This window comes from Nuphar pumila, chromosome 2 (assembly GCF_984573655.1).
Source record: "Nuphar pumila chromosome 2, dmNupPumi1.hap1.1, whole genome shotgun sequence".
Lineage (NCBI taxonomy): Eukaryota > Viridiplantae > Streptophyta > Magnoliopsida > Nymphaeales > Nymphaeaceae > Nuphar > Nuphar pumila.
In genome coordinates, this window is record NC_143250.1 from 129,156,336 (window position 1) to 129,176,468 (window position 20,133).

The following is a 20,133-nucleotide window of genomic DNA, read 5'->3' on the forward strand; positions in this document are numbered from 1 at the left end:
CTCCCACTTCATTTTTTGTCAACGTGAACAGTCGACTTCCTCTTCTCGACGACAGGTTATTCTTATTGTCCTCTTTCTGGTCAAGTTATTACTTCTCTTCCACCTCTTCCATCGCAAATCTAAATCATATTCAGTCTGCTAACTGTTATCACCTACTGGATTCTGTTTTTAATCATTTTCCCTTTTGCGCAAAGGTCAAAGTCGAGTCTTACCCTTTTACGCGATCTGCCTAATCACATAAACCTGGTCCTTCTCCTCGTGTTTTACTTCCTAACTCTCCAAGTGATTAGCTTAGGCACGTGAATCTGATTCTCTTTATCCTGTATCACGCAAAAGCTGAGCTTCTCTTTCTATTTCTTCATTCTTTATTCTTGCTGGATATTTGTTCTTTTTCGTTTCCTCTGTCCACATTAGCTTTTTTTTTATTGTTTGCCTCACATAACTGAACATTATTTCAGATCTACTGTGTGTCTTACACAGTTCTAAAACAGTATATTCAATCCTCTATTTTGGTCTGGTTATTTGTCTTTTTTGTTTCCTCTGTCCACATTAGTTTTTTTTTACTGTTTGTCTCACATAACTGAACATTATTTCAGATCTATTGTGTGTCTTACACAGTTCTGAAACAGTATATTCGATCCATGGTTGCCAGTTGAGGAAGCGAGAGCGGGAAGCGATACGGGAAGCGGGAGCGGGAGCGGGAAGCGATGCACTTTCAAAATTTTAGGAAGCAGGGAAGCGTGGGACCACTTAGGACCGATTCGGGAAGCGTCTCGGAAGCGACCTAGGAAGCGTCTCGGAAGCGACCTAGGAAGCGTCTCGGAAGCGACCTAGGAAGCGAGGGGGAAGCGAAAAAAATAAAAATAAAAAATACAAAAAAATTGAAAAAAAACAAAGGAAGCGAGGGAGAAGCGTGGGGGAAGCGTGATGGGAAGCGCGTTTCCCATTAAAGGGAAGTGCGTCCCCCATTAAAGGGAAATGTGTCCCCCATTAAAGGGAAGCGCGCTTCCCAAAAAAGGGGGACGCCTCCCCCACGCTTCGGAAGCGCGACGTTTCGCGCTTCCCCTTTTAGCTAGGCGCTTCCGGTAACCCTGATTCGATCCTCTATTTTGGTTTCTATCTTAATATTATCTCATTTCCTGTCAAATCTTTACCCTCTGTCATAATTTTTTTTTTTATTTCATATCTCTGGGTCGATTCCTGTCACAACTCACTTTCCTCTCAAATGGATTCCCCTCATCCGCAGTAAGGCCTCTCTTCTAGCTTTCTCGGTCAACTAGTCTCCGAAAAACTGAATCATTCCAACTTCTTAACCTGGAAAAGACAGATTGTTCCGTTTATAAGGAGTCAGGACCTCTCCGATCATCTGGATGGATCGGACCCACCTCCTCCAGAGTTCACTTCGCAGGAAAAGACGGACGATAAAGAGGTGCAATCTATTGTTCTGCTCAAGAATCCAGAGTATGTTGCTTGGATGAAAAGGGATCAATCGTTAGTGGCATACATCACTTCAACTCTCTCACAAGAGGTTCTTGTAGTCATTCCTGATGATTGTTCGGCCAAAGAACTGTGAGACAAGCTAGTTCAGACATATTCGCAGATCTCTGAGGCGAGAATCATGTTTCTCAAGCGAGAATTTCAAATGTTGAAGAAAGATTCCATGTCTATTATGGAATACCTGAACAAAATGAAAGGCATCACGGATCAGCTGGCTATTATGGGGTGTCTCGTCAGTGAAAAGGATAAGGTACAACAAACTTTGAGTGGATTGGGGCCAGATTATCATGCTATGACAACGGCTTTATTATGTTTACCAGAACTTCCAAAATTTGAAGATCTTTGTGCCAAACTATTGCAATATGAAATGACTCTGAAAGGATCTTCTGAAGACATTCATGGACATTCAGGAACCCAAGATGTAATGGCCACAGGAATGACTTATGGTAGAGGTAGAGGAAATTTCTTTCGAAGAAAGGGAAGTCAAGGGAGAAACTTTGGAGGCCGTGGTATACTTCTCACGCTCAATATACAAGGACAAAGGCCCGTTCCCACCTGTTTTCTATGTAATAAGAAAGGGCATATTAAAGCAAATTGTTGGTTCAACCCTCAAAACAAAGGAAAAGCTCCACAAGCAGAGGCTAGAAGGGATGGAGAAGTAAAAGAGTTGTTGTTGGCAGCCTTGGCAGGCTTGAATATGAAGCAAAATGATAAAGGCACTTGGTATGTCGACTCTGGAGCAGCGACTCATGTCACGGTGATGCGGGTAAACTCTTGAATCTCACTCCTTATGTTGATAACAATAGCATAGTCACGGGAGATGGGTCTCATCATTCCATCTCACATATTGGAAATGCCATTATACTCATGTCCAAGTCCTCTCTTAATCTTTCAAATGTTATTCATGCTCCTAATATTCAGAAGAACATTGTTTCTGTCTCAAAACTTGATGATATTAATGCTTCAGTTGAATTCATTCCCTCTTCTGTTTATGTTAAGGATCTTCGCACGAGGAAGACATTCGCTGAGGGAAAAAGATGGGGCAACATGTACATCTTTCAAGAAGATCTTTCCTCTGTTCATTCTGACTATTCATCCTTGAAGCCTCACCAACATCAATTTCTCGCTCCTTCTGAATTTGTGTTTGCCATTTCTGAATGTAATAAGTCAAGACTTTGGCATAGTCGTCTGGGTCATTGTGGTCGTCATTTTATTGAAAAACTTGTCTCGAATAATCTCATTCCTAAGTCCAGTCTGAGTTCAGAAGTCATTGATATAAAGTGTTCTAGTTGTCATTTATGTAAGAGTCGTGTTTTGCCATTCAATTCCATTAATAAAAGAGCTTCAAGGCCCTTTGAGGCCATATGTTCTGATGTCTGGGGTCCTGCCCCAATTGCTTCAATTTCTGGCAGTAAATATTATCTCATTTTTGTTGATAGTTATTCACATTATACTTGGATATTTTTCATGAAGCACAAATCAAAAGTTTTTGGATTGTTTCAGAAATTTCATTCCTTTGTTCAAAACCATTTCTCTACCAACATTCTCAATTTCCAATGTGACGGAGGAGGTGAATTCGCCTCTAGTGACTTTGTTAGTTTTCTTCAACATAATGGGATAAAGAGGAGAGTGTCTTGCCCACATACACCTCAACAAAATGGGATTGCTGAGAGGAAGCATCGACATATTGTTGAGAGTGCAATGAGCATGATGCACGGGAGCAATCTTCCTGTAGCACTATGGACTGAAGTCTTTCACTCCACAATTCATGTGATAAACTGACTGCCCATGACCATATTAGAAAATAAGTCACCATATTTTTCTCTATTTGGCATACAACCTGATTACCATGAATTACGTGTGTTTGGGTCTATTTGCTATGTTCACATTGACAGCTCATTGGGACATAAGTTTCAAGACAAAGCCTTAAAGTGCAGGTTTATGGGATACGTTGAAGACTACAAGGGGTATAGGTGTTATGACCCATTGAGTAAACGCATCAAAATATCGAGAAATATAGTTTTTGATGAAATGAATTTTGATGATCAGACGCCTCATTCAAGTCTCCATGTTGTTAACTCAAGTCTCAGTGTTGAGGTATACTACCCATGGTTAAATTCAGAACTATTCTCTAGTGCTAAGGAAGATTGCCCATCAGACTGTAGTCAAAAGGAGACATATGAAGAATTAACAAATACAACTCAAAGAGAAGAGATTGTCACACAAGACTTGGAGCCAACAAGGTATAAGGGTGTTGTATACACCCGGCGAGAGAAAGAGCCCTCATTCATTCCTTGTACAGATATGGGTCCTTCTGACCCTGCTCCACAGATGATGGATATCAAAAGATCCTCAAGGATTCGACATCCGCCTGACAGGTGGGTAAGCTATAAAAAATTTTCATTGTATTTTCAGTTGTTCTTGACATTCATAAATAAAGATAATGAGCCTCTCATGTTCTATCAAGCTACAAGTTCTAGAAGATGGGTCGAAGCAATGAATGAAGAAATGGAAGCCTTGCATGAATGTGGAACATGGGAGATTGTGCCTAGACCACTAAATAGAAATGTTGTTGGATCAAAATGGGTATACAAGATAAAGTATAAACCAAATGGAAGCATCGAAAGGTATAATGCTAGACTTGTTGCCAAGGGATTCACACAAGAACAAGGACAAGACTTCGATGAAACTTTCAACCTTGTGGTTAAGATGGGAACCATTCGTATTGTGTTGAGTCTAGCCATTGAACATGGATGGACATTGAGCCAGTTAGATGTAAAAAAATGTTTTTTTACACGGGGATTTAAAAGAGGAAGTCTACATGGAACAACCCACTGGGTATGCAGAACGAGACGCCAAGCAGTATGTATGCAAACTAAAAAGGGCACTCTACGGATTAAAACAAGCTTCGCGTTCCTGGTTCGAGAGTTTTTCACTAGAGATACAAAGGCATGGCTTTTCTCGGTCCTTTCTGGATCACTCGTTATTCATTCACAATGAACGAGATGTCACTACTCTACTATTGATATATGTAGATGATATCAACATCACAGGGAACTGCAAAAGTCACATTGAAGAGATAAAGAAGTTATTAAGTCAGAGATTCAAAATGAAAGATCTGGGGGAGCTGCAATATTTTCTTGGGGTGGAAGTTGATAAAAGATGTGATACACTCACCCTTACTCAGCACAAATATATGTTGGACATTCTCAGTAGGGCAGGCATGACAGATTGTAAGTCATTAGCAACTCCAAGTGCCATTCATCAGAAACTGAGTTCTAAAGAAGGGGATATATATGGAGATCCCACTAAGTATCGTAGCATAGTTGGCATGCTACAATACCTGACTTTTACTAGACCCGATATAGTGTATTCGGTTAATCAGGTGTCTCAATTTATGCATGAACCTCATACGTCACACATGGAGGCAGTCAAACGAATACTTCGTTATCTGAAGGGTACAATTGGTGATGGGCTGGTATACAAGAAAAGTAGATTAGATCCAGGCGGCAGCCATGAGATCATCATTTATGTTGATGCTGATTGGGCGGGTGATTCAGATGAACGACGATCAGTATATGGTTATTGCAGCTTCATTGGATCGAACATGGTATCTTGGAGCAGTAGAAAATAGAAGGTGGTTGCTAGGTCAAGTACTGAGGCTAAATACAGATCGATGGCAGCTGCCACTGCTGAAGCCACATGGATAAGGCATCTCCTAACGGAAATAGAAGAACCAATTGCTCGGTCACTGCTACTGTGTGACAATCAAAGTGCCATCAATATGTCTTTCAATCCCATTCATCATAGTCGAGCAAAGCATATTGAGATAGATCAGCATTTTGTTAGGCAAAAAGTTGAAGAAAAGGAGATTGAGCCCATGTTTGTGCGAACTAAAAAGCAAGTTGCTGATATCTTCACCAAAGGGCTGACAAAGGACAGATTTTGGTTTCTAAAAGGCAAGTTGCTCATGGTCCAGGACCATGCACAACTTGAGGGAGGCTGAAAAGAAGTTGTCATTGGGTCTTGGACTCAATTTATGTATGTACAGGACCCGACCCGATCCATGTACTGAACCGGATCAAGATCCAGTTTGTATGTAATGTATTTTACGATACTACTAGAGGGTATTTTCGTACCCTAAAATTGTGTACTCAATATATTATTAATGCATTGATAGACGCAGACTGGCTCTGACGTCTTTTTCTTCTTGCAGACGCCTCTTTCGTTATTTTGTTTCTTCTCTTCCTGCACAGCTCAGCGTGAAGACTCCTTGTTTAACAATCTCACGCTTCATAGTATTTGATGTTATAAGAAAGAGTTGAAGTCGATGTTCTTATTTTCAAATTTTAGATCATCTAATTACAATAAGAAATCAGATGCTAAGAACATTTCTTATATTGTTCTTAATTATCATAAGTTTTGGGTTGTCATATTATATCAATTAGGAAATTGCTTTAAACCTTGACAAGGTTGAAAGAAAATATAAACCTATTTGGGATATCATTGATAGATGATGGGACTTGCAACTTCATAAGCCTTTGCATGCAGCTGCCTATTATTTAAATCCACATTTCCATTATGCTCACAAATACGGATGAAAAAGTTATGAATGGCTTCTATGATTGTACTGAGAAATTGGTTTCTGATGCAAATATTCGGTTAAAAATTACAACACAAATTGATGCATTTAAAAAGGCAAAGGGGTTGTTTGGTAGAGAGGCAGTTGTTACAACAAGAAAATTAAAAAGTCCTGGTAAGTTTGCAATTATGTTGTTATTTGTTAATATTTTTTTATGTTTTAGTTAATTATGACATTCTTAATGTTTTTATCAATTTTATATTTTTTATTTGAATACAACTGATTGGTGGAGTTCATTTGGGCACAAAAATCCTGAGTTGATGAATTTTGCAATTTGAATTCTAAGTTTGACATGCAGTGCATCGGGTTGTGAGAGGAATTGGAGTACTTTCTCATTGGTTTGTTAATTTGTATTTTATTTGTGAAATACATTTTTATAAGTGTAATTATCTTATAATCGATTATCAATGATTTGAAATTATAGGTGCATACAAAACGGAGGAATAGACTTGGACAAGAGAAGATGAATGCATTGGTTTTTGTAATGTACAATATGAAATTAAGAGAGAGAAATATAAGGAGGAAGGCTACCAAAGGCCCTATATGTCTAGATCATATAGACTCAGACGATGAGTGAATTCTGGAGAAGGAAGATTCAGTGTTGCATAGTGATCCCAATTGGTTGGAGGATTAATGGTTGGATCCGAACTTCGACATAAATGCCATTAAGCATGTGTCTATTGAAAAAGTTACTTCACCTCATGATTCACAAACTTGTTCTAGGCAAGACATGTCTTCAAGAGATCAAGGTAAAGTTAAATTCCTTTTACCTTGTTATGAATATAAATATATTTTTTAATTACATAAAATAAGTATTTAATACATGATTTTTTATTGCACGAAAAAGAAAAGCAAAAAAAGTGACCGAGGATGTGGAGGAAGAAAGTGCAAATGATGAAGAGTGAGAGAATGAAGATGAAGAAGAACCTATTTATATGAACTCTTCAGATGATGACAGTGAAGACTTAGATATTGATGATGATGAGACACAAGAAGAGCCTAGGCCCCTAATTCACATCATATAGCTATGGTCATTTATATGTTTTTTTAGGTCTTTCAATTGCAATTGTGAATGTTAACACTCTCATTTTGAAGAGTTTTGGACAAATATATTAGCATTTAGTTGTTAATGCTAACATGCATTTTCTAATTATGACATTGTATTGTTAATGCTAAGATGCATTTCGTTGATAATGTTAATTTTTTATTTAATGAATGCCCATGTTTTATTTTTTAGATACTTACATAGATCAAGTTGTTGCATTAATATTACTTTTATATGTTAATCTCATATTTTTTTAGCATTTATTTGAGATTTTTTATTTTCTGTTGGTTGTTGCTTCATCAATAAAGATTTTTTTATTTATTTATAATTTTAGATATGTTTTATAGTTTTTTTTAAGTTTTAAAAAAAAACTTTGAGGCTTACGCTTTACGCCTCGCCTCAGATTTTGGTGGAGCGCCTCGCTACGCCTTAACGCTTTTCACAACACTGGTTCAAGCACTTGATGAGGACCCATTTCCCACAAATCCGGATCCAAGCTCCATCTTGGAGTGGGCATTTGATTTGGGGCACCACCTCATTCAATATTGAAGGCAAATGAGACACAGATCGAGTTCGGCATTGGACGGAGCAAAGCAAGAATGAACCGCATCGGCATTGGAAGGACCCGGATCCAAAGGAGCATTCAAGGGCCAGCCATCCAAGTAGGGGCCATTTAGGGAGGTCAACCTCTCCTATTGAAGTCCTAGATGGACATGCTATGGCTATTATGAAGAGGCTTGGGTGATATCTAATTCTCTAGTAGGTTTATCCAAGTGTCTCTTAGCATTTTGTCTTTCATTTAATATTTCTTTTAAGTTGTGAGGGGTGTTAATACCCTCTCTTATGCCTATATAAAGGCTTGTGAAAACATAGAGATAAAAAAAATCAAGTAATGAAGTTTCCCTCACTCTCCCTCTAAAGTTCGCCTTCCTCTTCCTCTCTCTCTCTAAGTGTCGTCCCTCTAAGAGGCATCTCTCTCTCCCATTCTCTCTCTTATCTCTCGTGACCCTAGGACCTCACACTCTCTTCTGCTCTAAGGCTCTAGCCATTGAGCCCAGACCTCTAGTAGGTCAGCCCAACCAAGGTACTTAGTGCAGCCTAAGTCCTTGATCGTGTGGGCTAGACTCAAGCACACCAATAATTAGAACTTTGCCTCAGCAACTCAGCCTTAGTGGACTTCCCAAGGCTCTGGACCTGTAGTAGACCTCCCAACCTTGCTGAACCCTGGTAAGTCGACAAAGCCTACATCTTAACCCCTCTCTCATCTCAAACCCATCCTAGACGTTGAACTTAGCCTAAGGTTCAGTATTCTGTTGCCATGAAGTGCAGAATCTGACCCGCCCAACCAGATCTAGTTTAAGCCTGAAAAATTAACCCTAACTCAACCCACATGTCCTTGACTAACCCACCAAAAAACAAGTTTTTTCTCCATCCTGGTGAGGAGAAATAAATCTGACATTTAGACCTGTTTTTGTCAAATCTCAGTCCATACCCAATACAGATCCAAACCTGATTCCTTATTTCCGTATTTTTATCTCTCCAACCCTGACGAGTGAGACCCTTAAATTTTACCAAAACCTTTTCCAGCCAGACCTTAGACTCTCCCTAAAATTTCATAATTTTCTGAGCAGTACTTTGAGATAGATATTTTTTCTTCCAAGGTTTGTCAGAACCAGTCTGCAAACCTGCACCCAGAAAATCCCGAAACTTGAACTGTCTGAATCTCCTAGAATACCAAACCTAAAATCCCAAAATTTTAACCCAAGTTGGTCTAACATGTCAAGAACTAAACCCTAAATTTTCAGCATAATGAGAGATCCAAAAATTTTTTCCTAACGCTGTCAAAATCCAACAGAAATAGACCTTGTTTTTAACCTAGCCAACATAGCTAAACCTAGGCTTGAACCCAGACCAAGCACGCAACAAAAGTCAGGCATAAATACAGCCTTTCAAGAATATCAGCTATAACCAGGCTCTTAGAGCAGTGCACAGAAAGGAAACAAACAAGTATTTCCACCATAGATAGCAATTCTATGATGAGGCTAGGGGCTTCCAATGCCCAAAAATACCATAAGGTGGGCAAAGAAAGAGCTTAAGTTTCAGCTACAAGAACCAAGAGATTTTAGAGAAATTTTGTAACTTGCAAAACAAAGAGAGCACATTCTAATCTATGTTAAACAAACACAAAAGATAGGTCCCATACAGAGTTACCGGAAGTGCCTAGGTAAGTGGGGAATAGCGCTTCCCCGAAGCGCACTTCGAAAGCACGGAACGCCATGCTTCCGAAATGCGCGGGGAAGCGCCCTTTTTAAATGGGAAGTGTGCTTCCCTTTTATGGGAAGTGTGCTTCCCATCACGCTTCCCCCCAATTTTTCAATTTTTTTGTATTTTTTATTTTTTTATTTTTTTTCACTTCCCCCTCGCTTCCTAGGTCGCTTCCGAGACGATTCCTGATTCGCTCCTAAGTGGTCTCATGCTTCCCGCTTCCTAAAATTTTGAAAGTGCCTCGCTTCCCGCTTCCCGCTTCCCTTGTCGCTTCCAGCTCCCGCTTCCTCAACTGGCAACCATGGTCCCATACTCCGATGTCAACATCACATGACACTTTATGGACACAATGAAACATGTTAGACACGATCAGCACCATCACAAATTATCCATTTATTTTTATGATTTGATTATCTTCTAAAATTTGCCATTGGTTATTTGTTCAAGAATTTTCACTTAAGATGATAGTGACATTATTCCAAATATAAATAAACATACACATATTATATACATACATAAGACAGAGAGAGAATGACGTGTAGGTCATAAACAGTTGTATCTCATAAACCATCAAAAAAGGCTTTGAAGGGCGACGTTTGGATGTTTGGTTAGTCTGAACTTACAATTGTAATCTCTACAGCTTACTTAGCAAAAAAGCATATATGAGATTAGAGCTTTTCATATTTAGATGTGTTTTTAGAATGCTTCAAAATCAATGGCTCATATTGCACTAAAACTTAAAATCAAATTTTCTCACTAAATTGATTCAATCCAAAGCATCGGTCTAGTAAATAAGCAAAAAACATGTCAATAGGTTATGATCAAGCAAAAAACACTTGCAACTATGTTTTCTAGAAGTGTTCAGGATGTTTAGGGCAGGCATAAAAATGTTTAGGAGTTACACATTTTCTTTCATATACATATATACATACATGCATGCATACATATGTGTCTGTCTGTATATCATAGTCACAAATATCGATATTGGCTATTTCTTGCGATATTATAGGTTTGGTGATAAATCTCAGGCAAATCTCGGGGCTTAAAATATATATATATATAAACAAAAATAAGTAAGAAAATATCATGTTTAGATAATAAAAGAAATATAATAAAAAATAAGTAAGAAATACAAAATAAAGAAGAAAAATGCATTTAAAATGTAGAAAATCAATAAAAACAATAACAATAATCGATAATATCATGATATTATCAAATTAGCGATATTTTTAAAATATCGTGATATTTTACCTATAATATTGTTAGCTGAAAATACAATGATAACATCGCAATATTTTGAAAATATCGCCGATATATGTGACTATGGTATATATATAGAAAGAGAGATATATAGAAATAGGGAAGCAGGACCATCCAACCAAAGGAAGGTCCAAAATCTACAACCGCTGATAATCGCCGGTGTTCCTTATCTAATGATCAAGTATTTCATCGATCAGACTTTACATATTGGATTTTTATCATTCATTTAGTGAGTGGTATGTTTTGGATTATGAATTTCTGATGTTTAGATGTGTTTTTTAAACTGCTAAAAATCAACAGCCCACAATACTTTGTATTGTAAAGTTTTAAATACATTGTGAGCCATCGATTTTTCACGTTTCGAAAAACATGTCTATATGTCATAAAGTCTTAGTATAAAGCATATTTCTTAATAAATTATAAATAACAAATATATGAGGTTTGATAGATGAGATGCTCAAGCATTGGCGAAGAAGAGTTGTCTGGTCGTCGTTGGTTGTAGATTTTGGACCTTCCTTTGGTTGAACAGCCCCCCTTCCCCTATATATATACATATATATATATATATATATATATATATATATATATATATAAAGTTTTATTTCCTAAGATCTATCCTAATTTTGGCATACTTATTTTGATGATCAATTCAACCTTTGATAAAAAAATGTATACTTAGTTATCTTTCTTCTCTTCCACAAGATTAGTAATGAGCATAACCACCCCCTATCATTGCAATGGAAAAAAAAACTACGATTAGCTTTCAGGAAATTTCTAAACGAACAATTCAATGACCTTTCAATTTCTTATTCTAGTATATTCAACTCTATGTATTCCTCTATCCTTAGAGTACATTGAATTTAAGTAATGGCTATAATAGACTTTTTGTTATATGTATTAACAGCTACTCTAGGAAGAATTTTTGTATGCAGTGCTTTAATAACTATCTTTGTAGCTCCAAAATGTTTCTATTTATGCTTATTATCTGGAATCTGGATATATCAAGAAAGATGTATGATCTAATGAAGCTACTATGATGCAGGGGGGACACCCCTTTACATTTTACTATCCATTGGATAACATCAAAAGAGAAATCATCTTGAAAACATATTTCTATTGAGCAAAATTGACTCCTAGGACTTATAACTGTCTCAATAAGTCTAATATATATTTTTAACCTTTTGAGCAGGAATCAAGATCTTATGATATTTGAGCATTTCGCATAGAAGATGTAATAAATATTCAACATTCTAAAGGGTTTCACAATCAACTTGCTTAAAAATAAAAAAAACAGTTTTTTTATTTTTTCCATCTCAAATGAAAAAATATATAAAATAAAAACTATTTATATCATCTTATGAATTAGAAAATAATGAAATCAAATTTATATTATTTTCTCATCTTTATCTTATTGATTATTTATTATAACTAAACTAATCATAAACTTATAACTATACTTATTCTATATATTACAAATTATTATTCAATTCAAATTGAATAATAATTTGTGATATATAATCAATATCTGTTTTGAATCTTCACCTTAGTCTGTACCCATGGATTCTTCAAAAAAAGATTCATAATCAAATTAAGGAGATGTGCCTAGGGATCAACTTTGAAGTATGGCAGACTTTCAATATCTATTTCAATTTGAAAAAGACAAAGTTAGAGATTTATTATATATATATATGTATATTGCCAGTCCAGGAAGCAGAATAGGGAAGCAGAAGCGTGAAGCGAGACACTTTCAAAATTTTAGGAAAACGGAAGCGTGGGATGACTTAGAAGTGAACCAAGAATCGTCTCGAAACCGACCTAGGAAGCGAGAGGGAAGCGAAAAAAGAGAAAAATAAATAAAAAAAATAAAAATACAAAAAAAAGGGAGAATCCAGAGGGAAGTGTTCTTTCCCTAAAATGGAAAGCACGCTTCCCAATTTTTTTGTGCTTCCTAGCGCATTTCGGGAGAGCAACATTTTGCGCTTCCCCACTACATACGACGCTTTCAATAACTCTGATTATATATATATATAGACACACACACAAAAAAAAAGAGAGTAGGTGGTAGCTGCCGACCACTTTTCTAGCCTACTGCTAATCTACAGGGCTTTTGAAGGGTTTTTTCATGTTTTCCTTAAATCTGACAGTGCAGATGTGTTCTATATGCTTGATTTTATAGAAATCGACTCTTGGATTGTTTCCAACACATAAGTAGGTTTTTATAAGGTTTAAAAATCGACGGTCTAAGATTTTCATAAATATTCAAAGCTTAAAAATCATGTTTTTTATTGATAAAATATTACCCAAGTGTTAATTCCTAGCAAATCAACCATGCTGGACACATCTGAAACCAACCTGAAAACACCCGCTCGCTTGTGGTAGGCCAGAAAAGTGGTAGGCAGCTACCACTTTTCCAATATATATATATATATATATATATATATATATATATATATATATATATATATATATAAATATAAACACACGTGTGTGTGCCCCACAATGGTTTGTGAATAAGTAATTGTCTGCAAGCAAGCAAGGAATATCCATATTTCTGCTAAACAGGAACTATTGAACTGATAAGTCACATTATATAATATATATATATATAGTTGTGTCCCCCCAGTCAGACATAGTGTGTACCATGTCATGTCCCATACTCATGTCTTCGCATATGTGATAGATTCTAATCAACTGACAACTACCATTTTAAAGGAAAATGTGAACAATCATTGAAAAGTATTTAAAAGGCAATGTCCGACAGTCATCACATAGTGATGTCACTAGAACTGCTGAATACCAGGTGTTTCGTTCTCCCACCTTATTTCCCTCCCCTTCCCCCATCTTCATGAGTATGTGAGCCTGTCTACAGGTGTATGTTTGTGTGTGTGTGTGTTCATTTGTTGTCAGTATTATCTCCATGTGCCTGTATATGCATGCACATGCTCATTCATCGATGTTTGTGCGTGTTTGTGTGTGTGTGTGTGCACGTGAGAGTGAGAGTGTGAGAGTGAGTGAGAGTGAGAGAGAGAGAGAGATGAGAGGATGGGTGGCAAAGATTGTGAGCTTATTGGTGGCTTGTGACTTGTCATTCACATCTCTCATGGTCACTTTAAAACTGTCAGAATGTGCCTCACTAAGACATGTAATGCCCTCTGTCTTGAAGGCCTGGCTCAAGACACTTATGCCCTTCCTCTCTAGGGCATGGTCCTGCTGACAGCCACAAGTCTAAAATTAACACTAACTTTTGGGTACAATTGGATGCACCTTATTATAGAAACACTTTGCAACATTGGCTTAATGCAATATTATGCCATTCACACAATTTTGAGAATGTTTGGTCTGGTAAAAGACATCAAATAAGAGACAATTTCGACAGCAAGAAATATTTAGGTAAAACCCAACTACTTGTAATGTAAGGGCATAATCTAGTGAAAGCCTTGCAAGTATGAAACTAAACGTCCCATTCCATTATACCCACCTATTTGTTTCGTGAAGAAAGGTCCAACCATCCATATACAAATAAATAGGATCAAGAAAATGATCTCATTAGTTTGATACAAACACAAACAATTATTTAGCATTCTACCTTTGCATTCCAGACTGTTCTCACACCAGAAGATTTTCCGGCATTCTCCTCTGTAGTTGGTTCTGTTGATAGTTGTTTTTGCTCCATATTGCCATCAGTTTCAATTATCTCATGCTCAAAGCTGCACAAAACAGTGTAAAATTCATGCTTGGAGAAGCATTACACACTGATCTATCATGCCAGCCAAAAAAAATAACAGAGGGAATCTGACAGGGTTGAAAGTCTTGGTGATCTTAGCTGGGCAACTTGACAAGTACTACTTGGTTGACCCTGAAGACTCAAACATACTCTTAGCAAAGCTAACATATATCAACTTCTTCGAGTATATAAAGAGTTTGTGACATATAAAGATCTGAAGAAACACTCAAAGTCGGGCTTTTAGATCAGTACCTGGAAAACCTAAATGAAGTATAAGGCAACGCAACTTGTAGTTTTCTTAGACACACACCATTTTTTTGCCTTTTCTGATTAAGAAAGACTATCATCCTTCCGACATTGCTTTTGAACTATTGAAACATATGGAATCAAGCCAATTATCAGGACTGACATTAACTTGACAGAAACAATTCTGCCATCAGGGAAGAATACACTGTCATCCAAGTCAAGTAATCCATTAAACAAACATCATTGACACATTTTTCACTTAGAAATAGAATAAGTACAAGTTCAGATAAGAAAACTATGACTTGGCCTTTCAAACTTAAATACCAGCATGAATACCACATCTGGAAGAATGCTCAACTCTGACACAATCACGAATCGGGGTAACATAGGACAACAAATATGCAATTTCATTTTGGAAGAGAAAAAGGTAGCAGTTTAACATTACCTGACAGGGGTGTGAAACGAAACATTTAGGTTATGTTTTGGCCAGTAAATGACAAGCTGCATATATGTCAAATAACAAATACTGCATCAGAACTCCAGATGTACTGCCAACTTATACTGTGCATATATTTGTAGCTGGAAGATTTACCTTGCTAAATTCTGGAGAAACTGGTAGCCTGGGATAGCGTTTGGTGATGGACACAAAATCTCTTTCAGCATCCACCAAAGAGAATGGATAAACCTGAAAAAAGAATAAGCTCATTAGCTTTGAAACTATATACATCTCTGCAGAACCTGCTAGGGAGAGGATTGCCCATGAAGGGTTTATGTAACAAAATGATGATGAAATTCACACTTTTTGTTTTGTTTCTTTGATATTGATAAACTTGTAAAATAAACAAATTCAAGCCAAATCCATGAACACGAAGCACCTTGGTTTGTCCATTAAAATAAATAAATTAGAGCCTCACATATTTCCATAAACATTTTACTTGTGATTGAGGATAAATATTTTCCAATCAACCAAGGCCTAGCAAATGGCATGACATTTTTTACATAAAATATCGGCAGCAACACAATCAACTAGTAACATGTACTGCAAGCACTCATACGCAAGAAGTAACTTCTGAAATGATAGTATCTAAAATCTCCTAGCTAGTTGCACCCAGCTGCATCCTAGCAGTTGTCGCCCTATGTACTGATCATTCAGGAAAAACAAATGCACAGCAAGAATCAAGTTGGAATTATCTAAAATAGACAGGACCAACGAAGTCCCTAACTCCACCATGTGATGGTCGACTTTGTCCTGAACAGTATGGAAGATATTAAGATCTTAAATGCTTTGTACCTTGCAGATATACTCTCTCCTCCTTTCTTTAAGAGATGAATGACGCCTTCAAGAAGTATGACAAAACACAGAGTTTAGTTAAAAAATGGACCATAACAGCATCATCAACCTAGTTAACTATTACGACACTAGAAAGCTTCAAGTTCCACCTATGCACAACTTCGTGGTGTGTTGACTCCTTTCTCAAAGAGTGCTCCTTTGAACCTTGACGATCCCTTGTGATCCTCGGAGGAGTCCGTTCACGTCTAACTTCACGTTCACGTTTACGTTCACGGTCTCTCTCCTCGCGGCGTTCCATCATGCGTGCTCTCTCCCTCTCCCTCTCCCTCTCCCTCTCCCTCTCCCTCTCCCTCTCTCTTTCTCTTTCCCTTTCCCTTTCCCTTTCCCGTTCTCGTTCTCGTTCTCGTTCTCGTTCTCGTTCTTTCTCTCTCTCACGTGCAAGATCTCTGTGACGATCGTCCTCCCTAATCTCAAAATCGTGATTAAGTACACCTCGATCATCTTTTCGATCTTCCAGCCGAGAACCTCCAATGCTCAGATGACCAGCACGAGAAGAAACACCTCCAGAATAGTCAAGCACATTCCCGAGTCCTTTGCCAGCACTATAATCACGACCAGGAGGTAACCCAACCCCATAACCTGAGCCAGAAGACCCATGTGTATGGTAAAGATCATCAAGGTTACTCCTTCCAGCAGTACCGAGAATTGATGTTGGACGTTGTTCAGCATATGAACCACCACCAATTGCAGATAAACTGCGGTCATCCGCATCCATCCTTGCACCGTAGGAGGCAGGATCTTGAGATCCATGCCGGGCTGTACCACTCCTTGCTGCAAGATAACCACTTGGTCTGCCAGAAATTCATATGCTACTCAGTGCAGTAAGGTGCATAACTATTCGAATAAATGTAGGGAAAATGCATTAACTCGGTGGTAGCAGCATAAATTAATAAAAAATATATATGCAGAATTTTATAAGATAATGATGAACAAGCAGCAATTGCAAAGCATGATAACATTGATGTTTTCACTGAACAGAAAAGATTGTCCAATCACCATCACAATCTGGACTACATTAAATGGCTTTATCGAGAGACAAGTACCTCATGCTTGCATCTAGAGCAGAAGTTGATAAACTCTGCCTCATATTTGTCTCATCCTGCAGAAACTGTTGATGATGCATCAAAGAAACCTATGTCAAGGAAAGATACAGATCAGCCAGCTTATTCCAACTATGAATTCCTAAATGAAGGAAGTCAACCAAAAGCAGAAAAGTGCATTAGTACCTGATCACGTAGATCAGACTGCCAAAATAGAAACCAGAAAAAAAAATAAACTAGCCATCAGACTATGTCCATTTAAGCCAAAAACTCGTATCCACTCTACACATATATGCAAATGAAGGAGGACGAAAGAAAAGTAATGTCGCAGAGGGAAACAAAAATACCTGATATTGATGGCCAAGACCAGCATAGTCAGAGTATATTCTTGCTGTTTCACTTTGCAAGTCTCTTCCGATGTATGTATTCTGATTTTCGACATAATGACCCCTATCCAAAGGGTATTCAGAGACCTGTCCCTTAGCAAACTGGTCACTCTTACGGCCATATCCATGGTCTGATGATGGAATATAATCACTGGTTTTCAAACCCAAGCTGGATCCAATATCCCCAGAAGAAAACTTAGAAGATCCGCCAATACGATCCTGAAGGGCTGACAAACCCATGCCCTTCCCACTGACTACATCCAACTGCAAAACCAAAAACTCTTGAAGTTGAATCAACTTACCATAAGCTACAAGGTGGTCGCAGAAAGGAGTCCCATTCCCACACCCATCACAAAGAACACAAATAGCATGTCAACCAGCAAAAAGGAATTTTGCATTGTTTTCAGATATGTATGTAAATGGAAATAGTGAGGGAGGTTATCTTGGCCTCCAAAAAAGGGAGGCCATCTCAAGACAATGCAATAAAGGTATCGTCTCCAAACATTTGTATCAAACAAGAAGAGCTAGACAAGAACACCCTGAAAAAAATACTCACATAGAGCTGCTCACCTTTAGTGGATCCCAGCTTAACCATGGACCAGGATTGGCTCATGTTTGAATTCAGAACATGCCTTAATGACAAAGTTCAATGCATGTTTAGAACTACAAACTTGCCTAAGCATATAATTCCAGCTATTGAAATATCTTCAGTAGGCACTATGACTAGAACTTTGTGCAATCATCAATACGCATTGAAAAAACTCGACAAAAAAAAGAAAAGAAAAGAGTAGCTGCTTCCACATTGATCTGCTTTTGAAGAAAATAAATTTTAGAACAAAATACAATATGCATAAAGCTTATTGTAATTGATCACAAGGCTTGATGTCCTCGACAATCATGTTATGGCTAGTTAGAGACGGCAAGGACACAACTTTGAATGATCAACAAATAAGCAAGAAGAACGATATTACGATCTGCACAAATGCACACAGCCCTCACAAATCATCAGATCTGCTTGGATCTGAGTTATAGATTCAGCAGAAATTTGATTCCTTTTCTTCTTCTTCTTTTCTTTTCTTTCTCATCTAATCTTTCTTCTCTTTCCCGTTGTGCTGAACAAAAGATCTACTCAGATTCTAATCATATTCAGCTAAAACTCTTGTTCTCTTCATCTTTATCCCTCCATTTACCAAGAGAACAGTACAAACTTTGCTCTTACTCACACTTGTGTTCTATTAAAGGATTGAGACAAAGGGCCCACATTTGCTAGTGGTAACTGTCTTGATTTTTACTACCTGAAACTTCTACCCATAAGGATATCAGAATTGGTACTTTATGATGATCAGGAATGTAGGCAAAGAAGAAGAAGAGAAGACGTTGAGGATTGGGGCTGCTCCTCTTTCTATTCCAACGATTCGCAATGAGGGAATGTGGGTCTGCCATTACATTATATAGAAAATAATACAAGTGGGCTTTCCATATTTGCACATAATACAAGCTTTACAAGATAGAAACCACAAAGGGTAATACTGGAACCAAGGATAAGGAAACCCCGCACAACAGGAAACCAGGGTGTAATGTCAGCTGTATTGAATCTGGGTTTGGATCCAGATCCAAACTCCAAATCCAAATTTTGTTATCTCTCAATAGCCTCCCTCAAGTTATACAAGATAATCACCATGGACAACTTGGACTTCAAATACCAAAACCTTTGCTTTGTCAAACCCTTGGTAAAAAAATCTGCAATATGATTTTCTGAACCGATGAATCTGGCTTCAAGTTCCCCATCTTCAATTTTACTTATGATGAAGTGCTGATCAATTTTTATATGCTTGGTCTTTCCATGATAACCGGGATTCAATGAGATTTGATGGCACTCTGATTGTCACAAAATAAAACTGATCTTGGAACTGTCTCATCTAGTCCATGTAAGAGACTTCTTATCCATGTCAACTCTGAAGTTGTTGCTACCATAGCCCAATATTCAGCTTCTATGCTTGATCGTGCTATGGCTCGTTGTTTACGACTGGACCAAAAAACTAGATAAATTTCAACAAATATACGATAACCTGAAATTGACATTCTTTCATCTGGATCTCCTGCCCAATCAGCATTCGAAGAGGCCATAACCATGAGAAGATCTTCTCTATGATCTCTTTTCTTATAGAACAATTCATCCCCCAGGATACCTTTCAAATACCTGAGAATTTGCTTCATTGCTTTCATATGGGTAATTGCTTTCATATGGGTAGTTCTTGGTTGCTGCATGAATTAAGACACTTGGTTTACTGCATGCACAACATTTGGCCTTGTGAAAGTATGATATTGCAACATTCCAACCATACTCTTGTATTGAGTAGGATAACTATACAATTCTTCATCATTAATGCTCAATTTTTGGTGTACTAAGACAGGAGTTAACAAAGACTTACAATCAGACATACTTGTTTTATTTGAGTTAAGACTAAACCATCTTTTCTTTTATCAATGTAATAACCATATTTTTTATTATTATTTGGATTTTTTTATTATAATGCATAAATTATTTGATTTAGGCATGGGATCCGAGTTTTGGATCCAGGACCCATAAAGGGGTCTTTATATATATAATTAGTATCATATGTATATATATATAAAGAGTTTAGTACAGGGATCCACAGTTGGATCCAACCAGTGG

At 37.4% G+C, this 20,133-nt stretch overlaps 1 protein-coding gene across 3 annotated transcripts in view; it reads right to left on the reverse strand.

Annotated features, from left to right (window-relative positions):
- The window catches only part of LOC149847089 (protein SHORT ROOT IN SALT MEDIUM 1-like), a 48,842-nt gene that overhangs the window by 17,727 nt on the left and 10,982 nt on the right, over positions 1-20,133 (reverse strand). For 2 of the 3 annotated variants that reach the window (XM_089996799.1, XM_089996800.1), the window contains exons 4-11: positions 17,418-17,720; positions 17,257-17,274; positions 17,074-17,162; positions 16,120-16,821; positions 15,971-16,016; positions 15,272-15,364; positions 15,125-15,180; positions 14,296-14,416 (exon numbers count right to left, since the gene is read on the reverse strand). In XM_089996799.1, the coding sequence (XP_089852925.1) occupies positions 14,296-14,416; positions 15,125-15,180; positions 15,272-15,364; positions 15,971-16,016; positions 16,120-16,821; positions 17,074-17,162; positions 17,257-17,274; positions 17,418-17,720 (1,428 nt within the window). The remainder of the gene's footprint in view (positions 1-14,295; positions 14,417-15,124; positions 15,181-15,271; positions 15,365-15,970; positions 16,017-16,119; positions 16,822-17,073; positions 17,163-17,256; positions 17,275-17,417; positions 17,721-20,133) is intronic. The other variant, XM_089996801.1, reaches the window with a different exon arrangement.